The sequence below is a fragment of the Raphanus sativus genome, chromosome 4, assembly GCF_000801105.2.
Source record: "Raphanus sativus cultivar WK10039 chromosome 4, ASM80110v3, whole genome shotgun sequence".
Taxonomy (NCBI): domain Eukaryota; kingdom Viridiplantae; phylum Streptophyta; class Magnoliopsida; order Brassicales; family Brassicaceae; genus Raphanus; species Raphanus sativus.
Window position 1 is genome coordinate 33,831,369 of NC_079514.1, and position 22,036 is coordinate 33,853,404.

At 35.3% G+C, this 22,036-nt stretch overlaps 3 protein-coding genes across 4 annotated transcripts; all 3 read left to right on the forward strand.

Annotated features, from left to right (window-relative positions):
- Window positions 1-7,416: 7,416 nt before the first annotated feature.
- LOC108851371 (filament-like plant protein 7) lies at window positions 7,417-11,005 on the forward strand. Of its 2 annotated transcripts, none has more exons than XM_018624792.2 (6): window positions 7,417-7,613; window positions 7,896-8,020; window positions 8,262-8,385; window positions 8,478-10,194; window positions 10,271-10,319; window positions 10,396-11,005. In XM_018624792.2, the coding sequence occupies exons 2-6, from the start codon at window positions 7,937-7,939 to the stop codon at window positions 10,858-10,860; spliced, it is 2,439 nt and encodes an 812-aa protein (XP_018480294.2). In that variant the 5' UTR covers window positions 7,417-7,613; window positions 7,896-7,936; the 3' UTR covers window positions 10,861-11,005. The 2 variants fall into 2 exon arrangements, with proteins under 2 accessions (XP_018480294.2, XP_018480293.2); XM_018624791.2 differs by having other exon boundaries at window positions 7,418-7,613; window positions 7,883-8,020.
- Window positions 11,006-12,883: 1,878 nt separating this feature from the next.
- LOC108851366 (histone-lysine N-methyltransferase CLF) lies at window positions 12,884-17,658 on the forward strand. Its single transcript, XM_018624784.2, has 17 exons — window positions 12,884-13,140; window positions 13,279-13,371; window positions 13,448-13,794; window positions 13,872-14,033; window positions 14,119-14,203; window positions 14,402-14,536; window positions 14,626-14,673; window positions 14,748-14,819; window positions 14,902-15,593; window positions 15,664-15,814; window positions 15,904-16,127; window positions 16,210-16,341; window positions 16,480-16,570; window positions 16,664-16,711; window positions 16,819-16,947; window positions 17,039-17,116; window positions 17,206-17,658. Exons 1-17 carry the CDS (start codon window positions 13,078-13,080, stop codon window positions 17,398-17,400), a joined length of 2,745 nt encoding a protein of 914 aa, XP_018480286.2. The 5' UTR covers window positions 12,884-13,077; the 3' UTR covers window positions 17,401-17,658.
- Window positions 17,659-19,662: 2,004 nt separating this feature from the next.
- On the forward strand, window positions 19,663-19,993 carry LOC108851383 (precursor of CEP3). Its single transcript, XM_018624803.2, has one exon. The coding sequence runs from the start codon at window positions 19,663-19,665 to the stop codon at window positions 19,912-19,914; it is 252 nt and encodes an 83-aa protein (XP_018480305.2). The 3' UTR covers window positions 19,915-19,993.
- Window positions 19,994-22,036: the final 2,043 nt, after the last annotated feature.

Sequence of the window (22,036 nt, forward strand, 5' to 3'; positions counted from 1 at the left end):
TCCAGACGACTTATTTGTAAGTCGTCTGGTAAGTTCTAACTTGTATTATTTTATATGCAGCATATAGATGCTTGGATGAATGTGCTGAGGCAGAGGTATAAGGAGAACCCACAATGTTTCCGGAGCGAGCGAATGTGCTTCCTGGATCACAACTTTACCCAGTCTGGAGAGAACAGTATCTGGTCTTCAAAACATCGTCGTCTGATCACAATGGTTTAGGAAAAATGCTACCTAGTGGGGCGGCGAGTTTGTATGACGGATCAATGCCTTCATTTTGCCAATCAAACAAGAAGTGGGGGGAGGACATTGATGATATCTATGCGCCACTGAACTTGGACAACAAACATTGGGTGGCTATTTGGATATCGATCCCTAAGAGGCACATAGTCGTCTGGGACAGCATACCTTCAACTACCATACCAGAAAGATGGGATGAGATAATGGAGCCTTTTCTCGAGATGGTCCCTTATCTGATTGTGGAGTGCGGAGACCAGATGCATGGGTTGGAGCGATACACTTATGAGAGACTCCTCAAAGATGTACCCACGGCCAACAATGGTGATTGTGGCGTGTACGCTGCAAAGTACATTGAATGTCATGCTCTTGGGGTCCCCTTTAGCCCTAAAGACTTTGCTAGGTCCAATGCGAAGACTATGAGGGATACTATGGCTTTGGCTATATGGACGGAGCTTGTTGATCAGCATCTGAAAGATAATGAGGATGGTGGTATGTTTGTAGGCATGTATGATTAGATACACAAATCAATTTGTATAGATTTTTTAACTTGTATAGATTTTTTAACTTGTATAGATTTTTTAACTTGTATAGATACACAAATCAATTTGTATATTTGAACTATTTGTATACACAAATCTATTTGTATATTTGAACTATTTGTTTACACAAATCTATTTGTATGTTTGTGGGCATGTATGATTTATTTGATTTTCTAACTTGTATAGATTTTCTAACTTACAAATAAGTCGTCTGGAAGGTTTTCCAGCTGGACGACTTACAAATAAGTCGTCTGGAAGGTTTTCCAGCTGGACGACTTACAAATAAGTCGTCTGGAAGGTTTTCCAGCTGGACGACTTACAAATAAGTCGTCTGGAAGGTTTCCCAGCTGGACGACTTACAAATAAGTCGTCTGGAAGGTTTCCAGCTGGACGACTTACAAATAAGTCGTCTGGAAGGTTTTCCAGCTGGACGACTTACAAAAATACACTTGAAGGGATAGTAGAAGGTAGTCTAAACACTGGACGACTTAAATACACTGGACGACTTAAATACACTGGACGACTTCGTAAAAGGTCGTCTAAAAAAATACACTTGAAGGGATAGTAGAAGGTAGTCTAATACACTGGACGACTTCGTAGAAGGTAGACGAAACACTGGACGACTTAGAAATTAGTCGTCTGGACGGGTAATCAAGACTGGACGACTTATATTTAGGTCGTCTGGACAACTAGTCAACTGGTGTGTACATTTGTGGTTTCGTATGGCCAGTTTCCTTGCAGTTTGAGCATCTCGAGCAAGTTTCGAACTTGTCTATCACTTGTAACATGAATGGGAGGACTGCTTGGAGTCATCATCATTTCTGCTGGTAATGAGTAGCTAATCTCCACAGTCACTGATCTCATGTCCAGGTTATAATCTTCTTGAGCCATTGCAACAAGTTCAGCATGTGTTGAATCTTCATTCAATAAAAACAATCTTGCTCCTTTGAGATCATCAACCACAAAATCCCAACGGAAATCTCTCAACAACCATTCTCCATACACTGCATGTAACTTAAAAATCATCTGCAAATATTCAAAATAAAACACATTAGTAAACATAGAGAAAATGAAGAAGTTCAACAAACATTATCGCAGACGACTTAGATTTAAGTCGTCCAGAAGACTTAAAGGTAAGTCGTCTAAAGAGGTCACTTTTGCAATTGAAAATTAAAAGGGACGACTTAATTCTAAGTCGTCCGGCTTTGTTTGTTAAAAAAAAAATTCAGACGACTTATATATAAGTCGTCTACGAAAAACGGGGCTAGTTTTGCATTTGACCGAATCGTGTCAGATCTTTGACTATTTCTGGACGACTTATAAATCAGTCGTCTCTGGAAAGTAAAAATTTCAATATTTTATTCAAACTAGACGACTTACACGTAAGTCGTCCCAGGTTAGTTTTGTAATTGAAAAATAAAACTTGAAATTTAACTTTCTCCAGACGACTTAACTAAAAGTCGTCCAGCTAGACGACTTAATTTAAGGTCGTCCGGGATAAGCAAGGTTTGGACGACTTAATTGGGAAAAATTCTGGACGACTTTGCTTTCCCCGGACGACTTTAAATTAGTCTTCTGACGGGACGACTTTATATTATGTCGTCTGGTAAAAATTAAAATATGAAGTTTTATTTTTCAACTACAAAACTAACCTAAGACGACTTACACGTAAGTCGTCTAGTTTAATAAAATATTGAAATTTTAACTTTCCGAGAGACGACTGAATTATAAGTCGTCCAGAAATAGTCAAAGATCTGACACGATTCGGTCAAATGCAAAACTAGCCTGTTTCTCGTAGACGACTTATATATAAGTCGTCTGGACTGTTTTTTTCACCAAACAAAGCTGGACGACTTAGTTTAAGTCGTCCGTTTGACCAGAAGACTCATCAGTAAGTCTTCTACATACAGATGACTTACTTGTAAGTCTTCTACGCGAACAGATTTTGAAAAAAATTCAAATTCGTACCTTCAACTAGGTGAGATGACTTTGTTTGCACACAGGGTCTTCTCCAACCACCCAGAACCTCAAACGAAAGCAACCGTAAGTCAAAACGAAAGAAATATGGCTCCAAACAATTTTGAATCAAAAGCTTCAGTTTTTTGGATGAATATGGAGAGAAAGTGAAAGAAATGTTGTTTTTAGTTCATAACAATTGAAACAGAGAGAGTGTAAAGAGATTTACGTGCATTAAAGGGCATTAAAAGCTCCAAACAGTTCGTACAAGGTTGTTCCCACTATTCATGGCAGTGGCAATATTGTAAATACTTGAAGAAAATGAGGTTGAGACAGTAAAGAAGCCATTTTCGAAAAAAAAAAAAAAAAAGGGTTAATGGCATTTTCGTAGATAAAATGCAGATGTGGGGTTAAAAACTCAAAAAAAAAATGAGTCAAAAGAAAAGGTTAGTTTTCTGTTTGAATTCAAGTTTTGAGTCACTTTTGCAATAAGCCCTAGAAAAAAAAATATTCCACACAAAATTTTATATTAAAAAGGAGAAAATTCTATTCAGTTTTTTTTTCGTCAAATTAAATTTATATGTAATAGTCCCTCATTATTTAAGTTGAGATGGATAAGAGAAAATGAAATGTGCAGGATTTTCTCGATAATTTAGAAGCTCAAATCTTAAACAAATTAGCCATGTGTTATAGTTTGTAATTTTCCGATTTTTTTCATATATAATCGCAACTACATATTATTTATTTAAGATATAGTTATACAAATTTATAAAAATAAAATATGAATTAAATAAAAATATCTGCATTGTCATCAGCGCTCTTCATCAACATTTACATCCAACATCTTTGAAACAAATAATAATTTACGGCTACGGCCGCGTTTATACAAAACGAACAATAACCAAACAAATATGATGCAGCCACAACCACATAAAGCTGCATCTGCCACATAAAATTCCGTCAATGAAAGGCTCTTTAAGAAACACAATGGAAACAATCCTAGCTGTCCAAGATGTGGCCAAACGGAAGAAACAATTAATCATATGATTTTTACATATCCGGACTCTATCAACGATCCCAACAGTTCCAGGGATTTTTTCTTCACACAATCTCTACACCAATATAAACTACCTCCTTTCAAAGGCTAATGTCGGTGGAGATATGGAGGAATTAACTAAAGTCTTCCTTTGGCTAATTTGATATATATGAAAAGCAAGAAATGAAATTTTTTACAATAGTCGTGACTTCTCACCAGTAGATACAACAGATCTAGCACTACGAGAATGTAATGCTTTGTTCCTAATTAACGAGGAGACCGATCCATATATTAGTACCACATAGCTCATACCAAGGAACCCTCCAAATCTACCTACTTTCACCTGTCGAGTGGATCGATCATGGGAGAATGATGGTACCACGAGTGGAGTAGGATGGATCTTACAACTTCAAGATATGGATCAATAGACTTACTTGGTCTCCAAGGATGCCTCAAGCAAATTTCGCCATTACATACTGAACCAAAGAGCTTAGTATGGGCATTGAAATGTTTATCTTACCACCAGCGGTTCTGTGATTATTTTGTTACCGATTCACAAGAGTTAGTCAAAATGATCTCTACATCTGAAGATTTACCATCTTTCTGAACTTCCTGAGTCTAAATCTCTATGGGCATCCTACCAAAACGGAAAAGTGGTTTATCAACCTAGATCTAGTAATACTCAAGCGGACTTCCTGTCAAGACAAACTCAAACAAGGAATCATGTTTTCTCATATGTTAACAACACGTAGGTGCCTTACTGGATAGACACGCGTTTAGAGTCCTTCACGGATTCCTATTAAGATTTTCTTTGTACCCTTTTATTGTGATAAAAAAGGCTGCATCTGCCAAACAAACAACTTTTTTGTCCAGCTTCAATGTAGTCACCATGTCCGTTTCTCCATTGACTTTGATGAAAATAACAGCAAACAAGTCAAGACACGCAAATGAAAAAAATGTTCAATATGGCGAGGCCGATAAGACAATTCTTGTACGTACTATCTAGTTTTGCAATAGACCATTATCTATGACCATTGTAATCAAGCTAATAGGATAAGAGGGAACTAAATAATTCTTTTTTTTGATCAAAAAGGGAACTGAATGATTTTCTTTGAAGAGTTTATGCTATAAAACAGAACGGGTTAGTGCAAAGATGCTTACCACTTCATCATCATCATCCAACTTTCACATTTTGTCCAGCTTCAGCTTTACTAATCACCATATCCGTTTGTCCATTGACCTGGAAAATAACAGCAAACAGGTAAAGAACATACAAATGAAAAATATTTAATATGGCGAAAAGCCAATTCTTGAATGTACTATCAGTAGAAGCATCTGCATCCGGCCGTTGATAACACGTATATTTTCCGGCCATTACTAAATAGTATCAGTAGTTCAAATAGTCAAACTATCTAGCAATCCACTCAAAGGTAGCAGGACCGAAACTGTTTGACAGCTCTTTTTTTTTTTTTTTTTGTGTTTCCAACGCTTTTCTTTTTAGAGTTGTTCGGGGCCAGACCTGCGTATTATTTACGTTTTACAATAGACCATTATCTATGACCATTGTAAGCTAATATTATAAGAAAGAGTTTAACTCATGACTAATTTATTTTGAAAAGTCTGCTATAAATCAAAACTTTTTTTTACATCAAAACACTATTTTATTTTTCAATCTAAATGTGGTCTGAGAATCTAGACTGAAATAGAAACACCAACAAAAACTAAACTCCTATGTAAAGCTCAGATAGTCTTGGCTAAAGTGTCTGCTATCCAGTTTTGGGTCTTTGGAACGTGCATGATCTTGAAGTCGTGGAATCATTGTTTAATAGATGCTAGCTCTGTAGAAAAACTTGGCCGATCATTGCAAAGACATTTTTGCAGTCCGCCATATTTTATGTTGAAACATATTCTCTATGGACCAAATCAGAACATCTAACTCTAAATGCAGAGGAGTCACTCGGCTCTCTTTGTTTCTCAAACATATAAATTATAGTTTCAAACTTAATTTAGCCATATCCAACCATATCCACTCTGAAATTCATGACCTATCTACCAAAAAAATACTCTGCAAACATAAGATTTGTATATTCTGTGACTGATGTGGTGAATGTGCATCATTTGAGGTCTTTCAATTTGTGTCAAACCAAACATGACATTCACTTTTAGCATGTATAATTAATTCGAACGGATCTCTTGTGATTCTTTAAACAGTTTATTATTTTAGGTTTTCCAAAGATACCAAATAATTCATAGATATGAATTTCTATCTAACTTTATAACTTTAAAATAAGACTTACAAGAGAATTTGGTAAGAAAATTTGATTAAAAACTAAATTAGATTGAAGTGACACTAATTTCAAACTGATGAGTGAGAATCTTAGAGACCGAGCGCAAGTTTCTGAGTTGTGTTATTGAACATACAAAGACTGATCACCTAAAGCTTAGTTGGCTAATTACATCTTAATAGAACCCATGATAAAGTCATTTCTAAACAACGAAAGGCGTATGCTTGTTAATGAAGTGATTAGCAAAAAGTAGTATGTTTATGGAAAAGTTAAGCAATGTTGGTTAAAGTTAAGGCATCTTTCATAACAAGAAGAGTCTGCTACGTAAACAGAAAACCTACAAAAAGCACTCTTAAATCCAAAATGTAAAAGGAAAAACAAATAAGGTGATTTCCCTCCTCTAAAACCGAACTAATCTACATATTAAAATTGATTATATTTTTTTCTTTATTCATAATGGTGATGATTTTGAAATGAAGCATTAAGAAGTTAACTAGCATGTATATTTTGTATAACATTGACCAAAGTAGTTTCTATGATCTAAAAAATGTCCAAACAAAAACTGATAATAATAATAATAATAATAATAATAATAATAATAATAATAATAATAATAATAATAATAATAATAAATATTATTATTATTATTATCAATCTATGGATTCAGGTGACCAGTCTAATAACACTCAAATATATATAAAACATGAACTCAAGATAATAATAATAATAATAATAATAATAATAATAATAATAATAGTAATAATAATAATAATAATAGTAATAATAATAATAATAACACAGTTTGAAATTTGTGTAATATGATTCATGTGACAGATATTATTTTATTGATGGGTAAATTTAAAACAAAATGAATTGTTTTTTATTCGACAAGCTATTTGTTAATTTATAATTAATTTCCATTTAGAAAGATACCAACCTCTAAGTTTTAAGATAAGCGATGGTAAGGTAAATTCTACAAAACAAAAGCACATCATAAAATTTGATTAGACTGCACACTGAACTCAATTAATTATTCACTAAGCAAAAAGCATTCCTACAGATTAGTTAATTACTAATCACTCTTTCAATTAGAAAAGAATTAATAAACTATAAGCTTAAACTCCAAGGTCCATCTGTATAAAGATTAAAAACATCTCCTACTAATCATCACTCTTTGGATAAAAAGAAAAAGTAAGAAATAACTAATAAACTATCTCAGCTTAAATTTTTAAAATATTAGATTTCCAAGGTCCATGAAATTCCTAAACATGTTTGTGTGTTACCACCATTAAACTAATCTCGAAGGAGTCCAACGTTCATTAAGCGTACGTGGCTCACTTCGATCAGATCGTACCCGACACATCCTGTCTCACTCTACAGTCTTTCTCACTCTATAATTGTTTTGGAAGTTAATCTTAAACTTTGCCAAACAGTCCCTTTTCTTCCTCAACCTCTCTCGTTTGTCTCTTTCTTTGTCTCTTCTCTCTGCTATTAAATCTCCATTGTTGTATCCTCAAGACGATCGGAGGAGTGTGATGTGAGTGTACTTTCACTTAAAAGGTGAGTAAAGTTTTGTTTTTTTCCCCCTTCAAAATCTTCTTAATGTGGGTAAAAAAGATCTTTACTTTATGTGATTCCACATGTGTTTCTATTAAAGTCTTCACCTTTATCAACTGTTTTTTTTCTTCTTCTAGTGTATGTAGTGCATGTAGAATCCATTGATTGAGCTTGCTGGAGCATTTAGGGAGTTTTGTTATTTTAATTTGGGATTTCATTGGGTTATGCAAATGGGTTTCTAAAAATCTTTTTATTTTTTATTTTTAATGTGTTATATTGTCAAAGATTCAAGAGTAGTTGTGTGGCTTGTGGGTGGGTAATAAGAGATGGATCACAAAGCATGGCCTTGGAAGAAGAAATCAATGGAGAAAACAGTTGTTGAAAGCAATGGCATCTACTCCAATGGAGAGGTAAGTGTATGTTGATGATCACATTTATTTATCTTATAGAGACATGTTTCTTTCTACTATTAGTACACTTAGGTAATCATAGTGTGATCTGTACCACTAGGTTTTGATTTATTGGTGATCTTTGTAAAGCCCTCCAAGCTTTTTTGATAAGATGTAATGTAAAATTTGAAACAACTTTGATTGAGAATCTTCTTAGGTGTTTTGTCTGATCATGAGCTTTGATTGTGTTCTTTAAATTTAGATTGAGAAGCTTGTTGCTGACAAGATAGAGCTTGAGAATCGCCTTAAAAGTCTAAATGATAAGCTTACCTCTGTTGAAGCTGAGAACAATAAGCATAAGACTGAGACACAAGAAGCAATCGCTGGTAACTTTATGAATCTTATGCTGTTCTAAATATATCAATCTACATACCTCTTATTTTATTTTTTTTACATTTGCAATTTTGTGTGTGACCAGGCTGGGAGAAGACAAAAGCTGAAGCAGTATCTCTCAAGAAGAAGCTAGAAGAAGCTCTGAACGAGAAACACAGGAGCGACGAGAGGACTAGCCACACGGACGCTGGTCTAAAAGAATGTATGCAGCAGCTTCGCTTTGTCCGAGACGAGCAGGAGCGAAGGATGCATGATGCTTTGACAAAAGCATCGCATGAACACGAACGAAGACTAATGGTTATCAAGACGGAACTGGCGGATACTAGCAAGAAGCTCGCAGAAGCAGAAGGGGAGAAGACTCAGCTCTCAAAGGCTTTGTTAGCAAAGAGCAAAACCGTTGAGGATCTAAACAGAGAGAGAGAACGCATCCAGGCTGATGTCAGTGGTCTGGTGAGTAGTTTAGAGTCAAAGGAGAAAGAAAACGTTTCTCTGAGATATGAAGTCAGAGTGGTGGAGAAAGAGCTCGAGCTTCGGAACGAAGAGAGAGAGTTTAGTCGTCGAACTGCTGAAGCGTCACATAAACTTCACTTGGAGAATGTGAAGAAAGTTGCAAAGCTGGAACAAGAGTGTCAGAGGTTGCGTGTGCTCGTCAGGAAACGGTTACCGGGACCTGCCGCTCTGTCCAAGATGAGGAGTGAGGTAGAGATGTTGGGAAGGGGAAGAGTCAACGGAAGCTCTAACAGCACCATGATGATCAATAATAACTTAACTGAGCAGTTGTTCTTACTGGAAGAAGAGAACAAGACTCTGAGGGATGCTTTGAACAAGAAAGTCAACGAGCTTCAGTTCTCAAGAAGTATGTATTCTCGGACAGCTTCTAGGCTACTAGAGTTCGAGGAATCTTCTAAAGGAACAACGAACGTTGAGCCGAGCAGGAGCAGCAATGTCTCCCATGAAGTGTTCTCAGAGTTTGAGAATGATGATAAAGTTAGCTGTTCTGATTCTTGGGCTTCAGAGGTGGAGAATGTCAAGAAGAACAAGAAGCAAAGGGGTTTGAGTTTGGTTAGAACACCTAAAGCTTCGGAGATGAAACTGATGGATGACTTTTCTGAAATGGAGAAACTTGCAAGCACACTACCTCCTGGAAGCTCTCCTATCTTCTCTTCTGATTCAGTTTCAGCTACTGGAGGTCCGGTAGAGAACGAATCTAATGAAGACATCAAGTCAAATTCAACGAGCAAGCTACATCCATCTCTTCATACCGTCTTGAAAGCCATCGTGGAGCATAAGAGCGTTACGCAGAGGAGCACTGATGAAGTACTTGAAGAGATCAAAGAAGCTCTGTCAGGTGTGAAACAGACCGAGACTCTCGCTGTGGAGGGTGGTGCACCAGAGACAGAGTGTGAGATCAGCAAGTCAGTTCGCAGAATTGTTGAAGTTATCGAAGGAGTCAGCTTAAAAGATGAGAGGCATGTCTCAGGCTACACAGCTCGTGTCTTGCAATGGAAGACTACAGAGCTGAGTAGCGTATTGCAGAGATTTCTTCAGAGTTGTTATGATCTGATAGAGAGAAAAGCAGACATGAAGAAGTTTGCAGAAGAGTTGAGCTGTGTGGTGGAATGGATGGTGAACCATTGTTTCTCTCTACAAGATGTTTCAAGCATGAGAGAAGAGATGAAGAAGCAGTTTGAATGGGATGAGTCCCGGAGTGGAAGTGAAGTTGATATTGGACTACTTGGTCAGATCTCTGAAGACAATCACAAGATGGTTGAAGAAGAGGCAAAGGAGGACAAGACAGCAAGGTAAGTCTGCAAACGTTTGAAGACTTTGATCAATCATAGATTATAAATCTTCTCTGATGTTATTCTCTTGTTGCAGTGCTTCAGAGAACGAGCCCAAGCTGGAGGAAAAACAAAACATGCGAACTGTAAGTAAACCAGCACAAGATCTCCAGATTCTTACATGTTTGACAAATGAGAGGTTGATTGTCTTTGATGATTCAGGAACTGGAGATCACTGCTGCTTCTGAGAAGTTAGCAGAGTGTCAAGAGACGATTCTGAACCTGGGGAAGCAGCTCAAAGCACTGACTAACTCAAAAGAAACAGACAACCTGACACAAATGGAGACAAAACCAGAGAAGAGACTGACCACTCAAAGATCATCTCTTCTGGATCAGATGAAGGCAGAGGATGAGGACAATGGAGAAGAATCCAAGAAGGAGGAGAAGAAACCTCAAGCAGCAGATAAAATGGGAAAGGGAGGCAGTTCTTCTGTTTACAGTGAAACCATCGAGGCGTTGGAACATATTCTTCTCTCTGACAAGAAAAGCAAAGGCTCTGAATCGAACTGCTTCGCGGTTGTTCCTCAGAAAAAGAGCAGCGGAGGAGGTAAGAGCCTGTGGAGAAAGCTGTTGGGGAGGAAAAAGAGAAGTAAGACCATCAAGCTTCCTAATCCATTTGCCACCTAAGAAGATGGGTGTCACCTGTAACACGATTATATGTCACCTTAATCCATTTGATCATATGTTTCTTTTTATGTTCCTCGTACTATGAAAACTAAACTGTCATTTTCGTAGATTTTTTTGGCAGCTTATCTATACTATTATTTGCGAAGTAATTTTTCGCGACGGAGCTCTCACGTTAAAAGTTAGAGTGGTTAATATCGATATTACCCTTAATGAATAAAATATATAATTAAGGTAAAAATAAAAATGAAAATTACTTTATTTGATTATATAATTGATTAAATTTAGTAATAGTAAGATTTATCCAAAATCTAAAAATATTTTAAAATATAAATATAATTCCTATATGTATGTTGTGTTGTTATCTGAATTTTTTTAAAATAAAGTTGAAAACATAAAGTATATAACTAAATATAATTAAATGATATTATTAATTTTATTTAATTGAAAAAGATAATATTAAGTGACTAAAAATATATAATTAAGCTAAAAATAAAAACGAAAATTAATTTATTTGATTAATAATTGATTAAAATTAATAATAGTAAGATTTATCCAAAATCTAAAAATATTTTAAAATATAAACATAATTCTTATATGTATGTTGTGTTGTTATCTGAATTTCTTTGAATATAAAGTTGAAAACATAAATATAAAGTTGAAAACATAAAGTATATAACTAAATATTAATAAAATAAAATTCTTAATTTATATAATTGAAAAGAGAATATTAAGTGACTTAAAATATATAATTAAGCTAAAAATAAAAACGAAAATTATTATTTTTGATTAATAATTGATTAAAATTAATAATAGTAAGATTTATCCAAAATCTAAAAATATTTTTAAATATAAATATAATTCATATATTAATGTTGTGTTGTTATCTGAATTTTTTTAAAAATGTAAAGTTGAAAACATAAAGTATATAACCAAATATTAATCAAATAAAATTCTTAGTTTTAAATAATTGAAAAGAGAATATTAAGTGACTTAAAATATATAATTAAGCTAAAAATAAAAAATAAAAAATTTATTTGATTAGTAACTGATTAAAATTAATAATAGTAAGATTTATCCAAAATCTAAAAAAATGAATTTCATTAATTTGATTCTCATTATTATCTAAAAAGTTATATATTATGTGATCCAAAAAAATATTAATTTTAAATAACTGAAAAACAAGTAGTTTATATTACTATTTTCAAAACGATTTTCCTTTTTTCACGGTAAAATTTAAAGCATTTAAAATCTTCATTACCCTTAATAAATAATTAGATTAGATTTGTTAATATAAAATTGCTCACAAATTAAAAATGAATTTCATTAATTTGATTCTCATCATTATCTAAAAAATTATATATTATGTGATCCAAAATATTTTACATCAAAATATTTTAAAAATAAATATAAATACATATGTATAGTTTTAAAAATATCTTATTAAAATAAGAAAACTTTATTTTATATAAAATTAATATTTAATTAATTATTAAATATATAAAAAGCATGAAAATAACTTATTTTAATGGTTCTCGAATTGATAATATATTTATTTAGTAATTTAGAAAATTATTAAGCCCGCAAATGCGGGCAAAACACCTAGTGTATAAAAAATACACTTAAGTAATCTTTGATCCAATGAGGTAGCAAACCTTGCTTCATTCCAAGTCACAAAGTAGAATGGTTTGACTAAAAGCCCAATAAAAGTGTAGGCCCATAATGAAGCCTAGTAAGTAGGATTTGAAAAGCCCATGAAAGTTCTGAGCCCAGTAACGTAAAGAGAGGTTATGCTTCTTTCTTCTTGTTTAAAAATGGGCAGCGTCTTCTTTTGATAAAAGCAAAAATAAAAATCCGCACCGTCCCGTCGCCGGCGAACCACTTACCCGATGTACAGTAGATATTTCAAATCGACCTACCACGTCACTATTTTCCCACCAACTATATTTTATTCATTTACTTTTTTTTTTAAATCAAACAAACAAAAAAAAAAGTTTATAATTTACACGCTTCCCGATTCAAAACAACTTATTAATAATCTTCTTTTGAAAGCATCTGAAAACAATTTCAATCTCATTTTTCTAATCCGACCAAGAAGATAAATAAAAAAAATTAAATAAAAATCGAAGATAACCTTCCTTAGGGTTTAGCTCCTCCTCTCCCGCGGATCCTGACCCGGCGAACCCGCATTCTCCTCGGTTCCGATCTGGCTCCTCGACAATGGCGTCGGGAGCTTCGCCTTCTTCCTCCGCCACCAGATCGGACCCGCACAAGCACTCTACGGTGGTGCCTCTTCTCTCTTTCTCGAAATAGAAACTTACTCTTTCTGTTATTTGATGCATTGACTGTGAGATCTAGAGATTGCTGCATTTGATTGTTAGATTGTTAGATTCCGTTTCTCACATTTTGTAGAAATCTCAGGCGGAGAAGAGAGCTCCAGCGTCTAAGGAAGTAGCAGCAGTCATAGATTCGCTTAAGAAGAAGCTTTCAGCTGATCGTTGCTTCTCAATTAAGGTCACTGTTTTAAATTGAATGTTCATTTTTTTTGTGTTTCTCTATTACTGATTTGAATGATTCGTCTTTGAACCAGAAAAGGATTGATGAGAACAAGAAGAATCTGCGTGGTGTTACTCAATCCACCATGAGGTCGTGTATGGAAAGAGGAGGAGGAGGTGGTAGCTATAATAAAGACGGTAGTGATCTCTTGGTTAAGAGGCAGAGAGATTCCCCTGGTATGAAAAGCGGATTCAGTGCGAGTGATGCTGCTGATAAGAACAACAACAACAACAACCATAGCAGTTTCTTGGAAGATGGAAACGCCAGTTCAACCACCATGGTTCAAGGGTCCAGTGTCCCTGTTAAAATCTCCTTGCGGCCGATTAAGATGCCTGATGTTAAGCGTTTGTCGCCTTATACCACATGGGTTTTTCTTGATAGGTGTGTATGTACTTTTAGACACAAGCTCTTGTTGTGGTATATCTTGACGTTTAATATTACGTTTTGAAATGATGCAGGAATCAAAGAATGACTGAAGACCAGTCTGTAGTGGGTCGACGGAGGATCTATTATGACCAAACCGGCGGGGAAGCACTCATTTGCAGTGATAGTGAAGAGGAGGCGATTGACGAGGAAGATGAGAAAAGAGCTTTTGTGGAGCCTGAAGATTTTATTATTCGGTTAGTCTATAGTATAGAATAACATCGGTCTAATCGTTCGTCATTGCTGTGTACTAGCATTTTAATCTCTTAATGTTATGTTCAGCATGACCCTTGACCAACTAGGTCTTTCAGACTCTGTCTTGGAGGAACTAGCAAATTTCTTGTCCAGAAGCTCTAGTGAAATAAAGGTATCAGCAACTTTTCCCTGTATATTCCTGGTACGAACTATCACGTCCTATTTTCTTTTAGAATCCATGGCACTTCGATTTGTAGGATTTGGCAACAGAGTGAGTGATGCATCGTTTAAAGAAAATCCATTTAGTTTTCTTCCAGCCTTTTCCCAATTGGCTTTTTGCAGAGATATGAACACCAAACATCTTGTACAGGCAAGATATGAAGTCCTTATGAAGGAAAAAGAAGTATCAGAGAGTGGCGATAATCAAGCAGAGAGTTCTCTTCTTAACAAAGATATGGATGGAGCATTGGATTCTTTCGACAACCTGTTCTGCCGTCGATGCCTTGTTAGTCGGGGCTAAGTTCTGGAGTGGTTATTACTTTGATACCTTAGCAAGAATTTGTCTCCTTTTGACAGTGTTATGCGTCTATGCAGGTGTTTGATTGCCGGCTGCACGGGTGTTCGCAGGATCTTATATTTCCTGTGAGTTAGTGCCAAATGATTGATATTTATTTATAACTTTATTGTAACTTATTTGTTATTTTGTGGATGTTTAGGCTGAGAAACCAGCTCCATGGACTCCTCCTGTGGATGAAAATCTAACCTGTGGCGCAAACTGCTATAAAACGGTAAAAATTGCGTTATCCACGTAGCTAAGCTCATCTCCTAGAAATGCTGACTTGATGATAATCATTGTTTTCGATCTTTCAGCTTCTCAAATCTAATAGAATTCCAGCAAATGGCACCACTGAAGATAAAACTGGCACTTCATCAGATGGTGCGGGTACTAAAACCACATCCAAGTTCTCCGGCAAACCTAATAGGAAGAAACCAAAGACCTTCCCTAGCGAAAGTGCGTCTTCTAATGAAAAATGCACGCCGGAAACAAGCGACTCAGAGAACGGCGTTCAGCAGGATACCAATCCTGAGAAAGTTTCATCATCATCAAAGGTCAAAGCTAGTGGGAGACGTGGAGGTCGTAAGAGGAACAACAACAACAGAGTTGCTGAGCGAGTTTCTCGTAGGACTCAAAAGAGGCAAAAGAAGTCAGAAGCTTCCGATACCGACTCCATCGCCACTGGGAGTCGTTCAGCAAGCGATGCAAAACATAAAGAAAATGAAGATGCTACATCCTCTTCTCAGAAGCATGTGAAATCTGGGAGCTCTAAGAATTCAAGAAAGAACGACACTCCTGTAGAAGACTCCAAGAATTCTGTGAAGAGTGACGATCCTGTTTCTCAGTTAAATGCGGTTGCATCTGAACCTTGTAGCGATGGGAGTTTAAGGAAAGACGAGTTTATGGGTGAAAATGTATGTCCTGGAGGAGTATCTGAAGATAAATCGTGGAGACCACTTGAGAAAAGCCTTTTCCAAAAAGGTGTTGAGATTTTTGGAATGAATAGGTGAGTAACATATGCCAGGTTTCTAAATGTGCAAGAGGATAGTCATTATTAATTATTTGTTTCTTTGTAGCTGCATGATTGCTAGGAACCTTCTGTGTGGTCTCAAGTCGTGTTGGGAGGTCTTCCAATACATGACTTGCTCGGAGAATAAAGCTTCCTTCTTCGGAGGTGATGCGTTGAATCCCGACGGCTCTTCCAAGTTTGATATCAATGGAAATATGGTATAGTGCTATTGTTGTACATAAGTTCCTATTATAATGCATTTAGTTCTCGTCAGAAACTAATACTTTAGTTTTGTCGGACGAACCAGACTAATAACCAAGTGAGGAGAAGGTCAAGATTTCTACGTAGAAGAGGCAAAGTGCGCCGGTTGAAGTATACGTGGAAGTCTGCAGCATATCATTCAATTAGGAAAAAGAGTACTGATAAGAAAGACCAGCCGTGCCGTCAATTTAATCCATGCAACTGCAAAACTGCTTGCGGGAAGGAGTGTACTTGTTTGCTTAACGGGACTTGCTGCGAGAAGTACTGCGGGTAAAATGTTAAATCCACATCTATATATTTCGTAGCCTTGAGTTTCATTTTCATCACCCACATCCTTTTGTTTCCTGTGTAGTTGCCCAAAGAGCTGCAAGAACAGGTTTAGAGGTTGTCATTGTGCCAAAAGCCAGTGTCGGAGCCGTCAATGTCCATGCTTTGCTGCAGATCGGGAATGTGATCCTGATGTTTGTAGGAACTGCTGGGTCATGTAAGTCTAGTGGTGAATGTTAACGCTTTGTGTTTTTTTTGTTGCTGATTGGTTGCTTAGAAGAACAGATTGCTGCTTATTCTGTTAGATATATGTAGATGGCGCTAATACAGTGTTTGAATAAATCTGAATATGCAGTGGTGGGGATGGTACGCTTGGGGTCCCTAGCCAAAGAGGCGATAATTATGAATGCAGGAATATGAAATTACTCCTGAAACAACAACAAAGAGTAAATATCTATTGCGCTGCAAGTGCACAACTAGGAGGATCCATCAAATTATGAAATTGCTGAGTTTGCTTCTTCTTTTATTTGTGACTTCAGGTTTTACTTGGAATATCTGATGTTTCTGGTTGGGGAGCTTTCTTAAAGGTAAATTTAGATGAAAAACTTGTTATATAGAATAGAAGTCATCTTGAGATGGGAACTATGTTTGGAGTTTGGACTTGTTTAAGAACAAATCTTGTTTCTTTTTACAGAACAGTGTAAGTAAGCACGAATATCTAGGGGAATACACAGGAGAGCTGATCTCACATAAAGAAGCAGATAAACGAGGGAAAATATATGATCGCGAGAATTCCTCGTTTCTCTTCAATCTAAATGATCAGGCACGTCTCTCTCTCTCTCTCTGTCTAGGTTGTCTCTTCAAAACCAACTCTGCCATAAACCACATAACATTTATTTTGGTTTTGCTTGCAGTTTGTGCTAGATGCTTATAGGAAAGGAGACAAACTGAAATTTGCCAATCATTCCCCTGAACCTAATTGTTACGCAAAGGTAAAAAAAAGCAAGTTAAAAAACCTGGTTTGGTTATCTCATGATGAGTTCAAAATCTTACTGGAGAGTCTCTCTATATCTGTGTTAAGGTCATTATGGTTGCTGGAGATCATAGAGTGGGTATTTTTGCAAAGGAGAGGATATTGGCTGGAGAAGAACTGTTTTATGATTATAGGTATGAGCCAGATCGAGCTCCTGCTTGGGCCAGAAAACCTGAAGCTTCAGGTTCCAAGAAAGATGAGAATGTTACACCTTCTGTTGGTAGACCCAAGAAGGTTGCTTAGTTGCAGAGGCTTGCAGTAACCAACATTGAACTCGTCAAAAAAAAACACACACATCATTAATCTTTTGTTATCTACTCCTTGGAAGAACACTTACAAATCCATACATTTTGCTGAGTCTAAAGAAAAGTTTTTCTCGTCGGATTTTCAGTTCCTTTTCTTTCATTTTATGACATGATGCTTCAGTTTTAATTTTTATTTTGACAGAAGTGTTGTACATTTCTGGATTATCATTGCATTCTAATGAGAATTAATTTGAGAGTTGGTCAAGGTATGTAAATTACTGACGAGAAGATCAAACTAAGGGAACTTGGTGAGCGTTGAGCTGACGCAAAGTTCGTGTTAATTCTCTTACTGATAACACTGCCAAATGATGTAGAGAATATAATTAAGTTGTTAAATGGTTTAAAATATGAAGCAATCAGTTATGGTATATGTAAACCAATAGCAGTTAGGTCGTTTATTCATCTCTATAGAGCAAACCTCAGAGGAAAACAAAAAAAAATATTATTTATTTCCTATAGAGCAACCCAGATGAAAATCATACAACAGTAAGAAATAGAAATTTAGATACTAAGCGATAATTTATGGTACCTATAAACAACGAGTTTGAGAGGAAGCATAAATAGAGACAGAAGTGTCCATATCTGAGCTAATGTGTAACACTAACCTAGTAATGTCCCGACCCGCCAACGTTCGTAGAGCCCACACGCCCAATCTTTGATAATTTGTTTACGTTCATCATGCAGTGACCATCCGATGACTGCCAGTTGGTTTGTTGAAGTTCATGATCCATCTTCAAAGTCCAGCATGGCCTTGACGTTTTCAGTGATAGTCACTGATTATATATGTCAGTTTTGTCATCAATGATTACTTAATTTTTTAAAAAAAGTTATGTAATCAAAACGTAAATTTTTGCTGATATATTATGAAACTTCAACAAATAGGATCTATAGGGGATATCCAGAAGGACAACTAAGTTTAAATAACGAAAGGACAACTATTATTTAAGAAATACAAATAATTAAATATATTCTTAATTATATAATACTTAATAGTTGTAAAGCACACGGACTCTTTAACTAAATATATAATACTCCCTCTGCGCGTGGCTCGGGAGACGCCCTCTGCTCCTTGATTCTACGTCTCCAGAAGACGGTGAGGCGAGCGGAGGAAGACTCGACGGCGGATGGACAGGGTATCGTTCTCTGATTTTGGAGAACACATGAACAATGACTCCCGCCGATAAAAATGGTCAACAGGAAGATATTATAGCGGTGGTTCATGGTGGTGACACATTACCCTAGTGCTGAAAGTTTTATCTTTTGGTGTGTGTCTCACTTCTCTGAAAGTCCGAAGAGCTATACCGACCGGCGTTCTACGGAGCCGAAACCCGATTTTCATTCGGATCTTGTGTCCGTTTTAGGCTGAGGGTCGCAACGTTCGAAGACCAAGAGAATGAGGAGGTCCCGATTATGCACTTTGGTGAAGAGGCTATTGGGTCATGAGCTTTAATGTCGATCATTAGGATCCTTAGCAGTTCCAATCTTATTTCGGTGAAGTCTGTAATTCTGTTGTGTTAGTAGACGTTTGATGTACCATGAGGTCAATTTAGGTGTGGTAGAAGAGATGAATCAGTCCGAGTCGTGTATTGATTTCATTCTCATGGTGGTCCAATATGCATTGAGTTAAGGTTAGGTAATGTTAGTTCCAATCAAGTGAGCTAGGATGATACTAGACCAACTCAATGCATTTGTGGTGAAAGTCTATTGTGGTCAAGTATGTTCTTGTATCATGATTTGGTTAATGATTTGGTTAATGAAAGTAGTTGTTGAGTTAAAAAAAAAAAAAATATATAATACTCCCTCCGTTTCAAATTATATGTCGTTTTAGAGCAAAATTTTTGTTTCAAAATAAGTGTCGTTTTCGGTTTTCAATGCAAAATTTATTGAAAATATTCTCTATTCTATTTTTATATTGGTTGATGTGTATTGGTAATAGTATTTTTATTTTGAAAATATATAAAATTAAATGTTTTCTTAATCTGTGTGCAAAAACTTAGAACGACAAATAATATGAAACGGAGGGAATATAATTTAACTTCTCAAGTGTTAGCGCCCATGTGATACGCAAATTTCATCTCTATAAATAGACCAAATGGCCTAAGCTGGTTACATGCGTCAATACACAAACATACTCACCTTCGAGTATATATTATAAACTATAAAATTTATTTTTCTAGTTCTCGTCTGGAATATTTTATCAATGGCGAGAATTAATGTTTACCTTTTTGCATTTATCTTGCTTTTGACTATCAAACAAGAGTTATGTTCCGTTGAAGGCCGAACACTCGCTAAGTCCACCGTTGCGAAGGCTGAAGAAATAGGCGCTGATGGCTCTGTGCCGGTATTACCATCGGCTGAGCCACTGCAGCCACCACCTAGCCACGGGATTGATACCTTCAGGCCCACGATACCTGGAAATAGCCCTGGTATTGGACATTCCGTACACAACTAACGGAGAGGGACAATAACATGGTTTATGTGATTATAAATCAGTGTTTTAAAAAAAAAAAATATTTGGTCCCTTATTGAACATACTTAAGATTGTGCTGATGTTGTTCTTGTTGTTGGTTTTTTTTTTCTGAATATGGAATGTGGATCATCTATGTATATCTATGTACTGTTTCATCATATTCAGGTTTTTTTTCTTCATATTCAGTTTTCTTGTAAGTGTGATCTGGTTATTGCAATAATATTTAGTTTTTTTCTATAAAGCAATATATAGTTAAGATCAGTGTTTTTAATATACCCCCATTTAACTCGTATATTTTCAACTTTAGACCTAAGCTATTAATCGAGACATTTTCTGTTATTGCAATCATGACTGAATCAAATGTAACCAAACATAACTTAACCGCTGCAAGGATTTGTTAACGCAAGTGGTGATGTCACATTTGTAAGATCCTCGAGCAGGGAAGTTCAATTGCATCTCCTCTCGAAACGTTGACCAGGAAACTAAAAATGTGTGCGCCAAGTTTAGTTACTTTTCAAAGTCGACCGTTACGTTGTAAATAATCTCTAAAATAGTTAATTTTCGACATAGAACACCATGTCTCGAATATGACAATCTACATTTCTGTAATATATACGTTTATAAAGTTTGAAAATGACAGTACATTTCCTATATACACACTTAAGACACATAAATGTACATGCTAAGGAAGGCACATCAAAAGTGTGTTCGTTACTTTTCTTTTCAATTTGTTGGAGATTCCATAATCTATAATAAACGGTTCATATGTTGGAAAGAAATCTCAACTAAGTTAAAATTTGCTTAGAAAATAAATATTAATAAGAACAAGCTGAACGATGTGCTTATGGATACCGGACTATAAAATTTGAAATAATTGATGAACGCATGTATGATAATGAGAAAATGTGTGTTTCGTATAAACTTTCACGTTTATTTTTTCTTAGAAACAACCATTATGTTTTAGTAAATTCCAAATGTACAATTTATCTTTTTGATGTTCATGTTTCTGCTCCAAATCTCTATTAGATCCTTTTTCAGTGAAACAAATAAAAATTGGTATTTTCAGCAGTTTCTTTGCTATATCCACTACATAATCCAATAGTATTCACAAACACAAATTAAGTAAATGATGTCAGATATTTCTATCAAGTAAACAACAGTAATTTTCTTAACTTATGTATCCCCGTGGGTCTACGGAAATCTTTGGACATGACAATAGTTTCAATTTAAAAACAAAAGATTCGCCGAGAAGGAAGTTACTCTTAAGGTCACTGAAGACGTTCGTACCAGGAAATAAGAACAAAGACACTACGAACGGTATCATCAGATATAACTAATCAAACCGTCAGTTTATGGTTTCAGCTTTAGTAGTGGAGACCTTGTTCTCTGACTTCACATCTCTTACTCAACACTTGTGGCAAGTGCGTTTAACTTCAAAATTGTTCCAAAATATTTATGTCTTATATTACTTTTTTAATTGTATCTACTTTTGCGTTGAACTCTGTTTGTATAATCAAACTCGTCTTTCAGACCGATGAGTAAATTTCACTATGATTTAATGAAAGTTAGTTAAATGTATCTTACAATAATATTTATAAAGATGAATTATTAGTAGGCCCTCATTAGTGATTGATTTAGTAATCTTACAAGTAAAAAGAAAATAATATACTTTATGTGATGACCTTCATAATATATATGTCAATACTTACTAAGATATTTCTTTTAATTTGGGAAATGATCTTTGATTAAATATTTGATGAAAATGAACAGAAAGTAAGGGTATTGTTGATGAAAAAGATGTTGAAGTCTTTCAAGATGATAGATAAATAGTAAAATACATGAAAGCTCCATCATGACCTTTTTCTTTATTATAAGAAGGCTCAACTTGAGCTTGAAATTTTTTGGTAAGTTATATATATATATATATATAAAAGATAATTTCTTTAATAGCATAATTTTATTAATCACAAAATAGAATATGATTAAAACCACAAATAAGATTAATTAAATATAAAATGTTTTATAACACATTACATTTTAATATATATATTTTTCAAAATTTATTTTTTTAATAAATAGAATATATATTTACCACCCAAAAAAA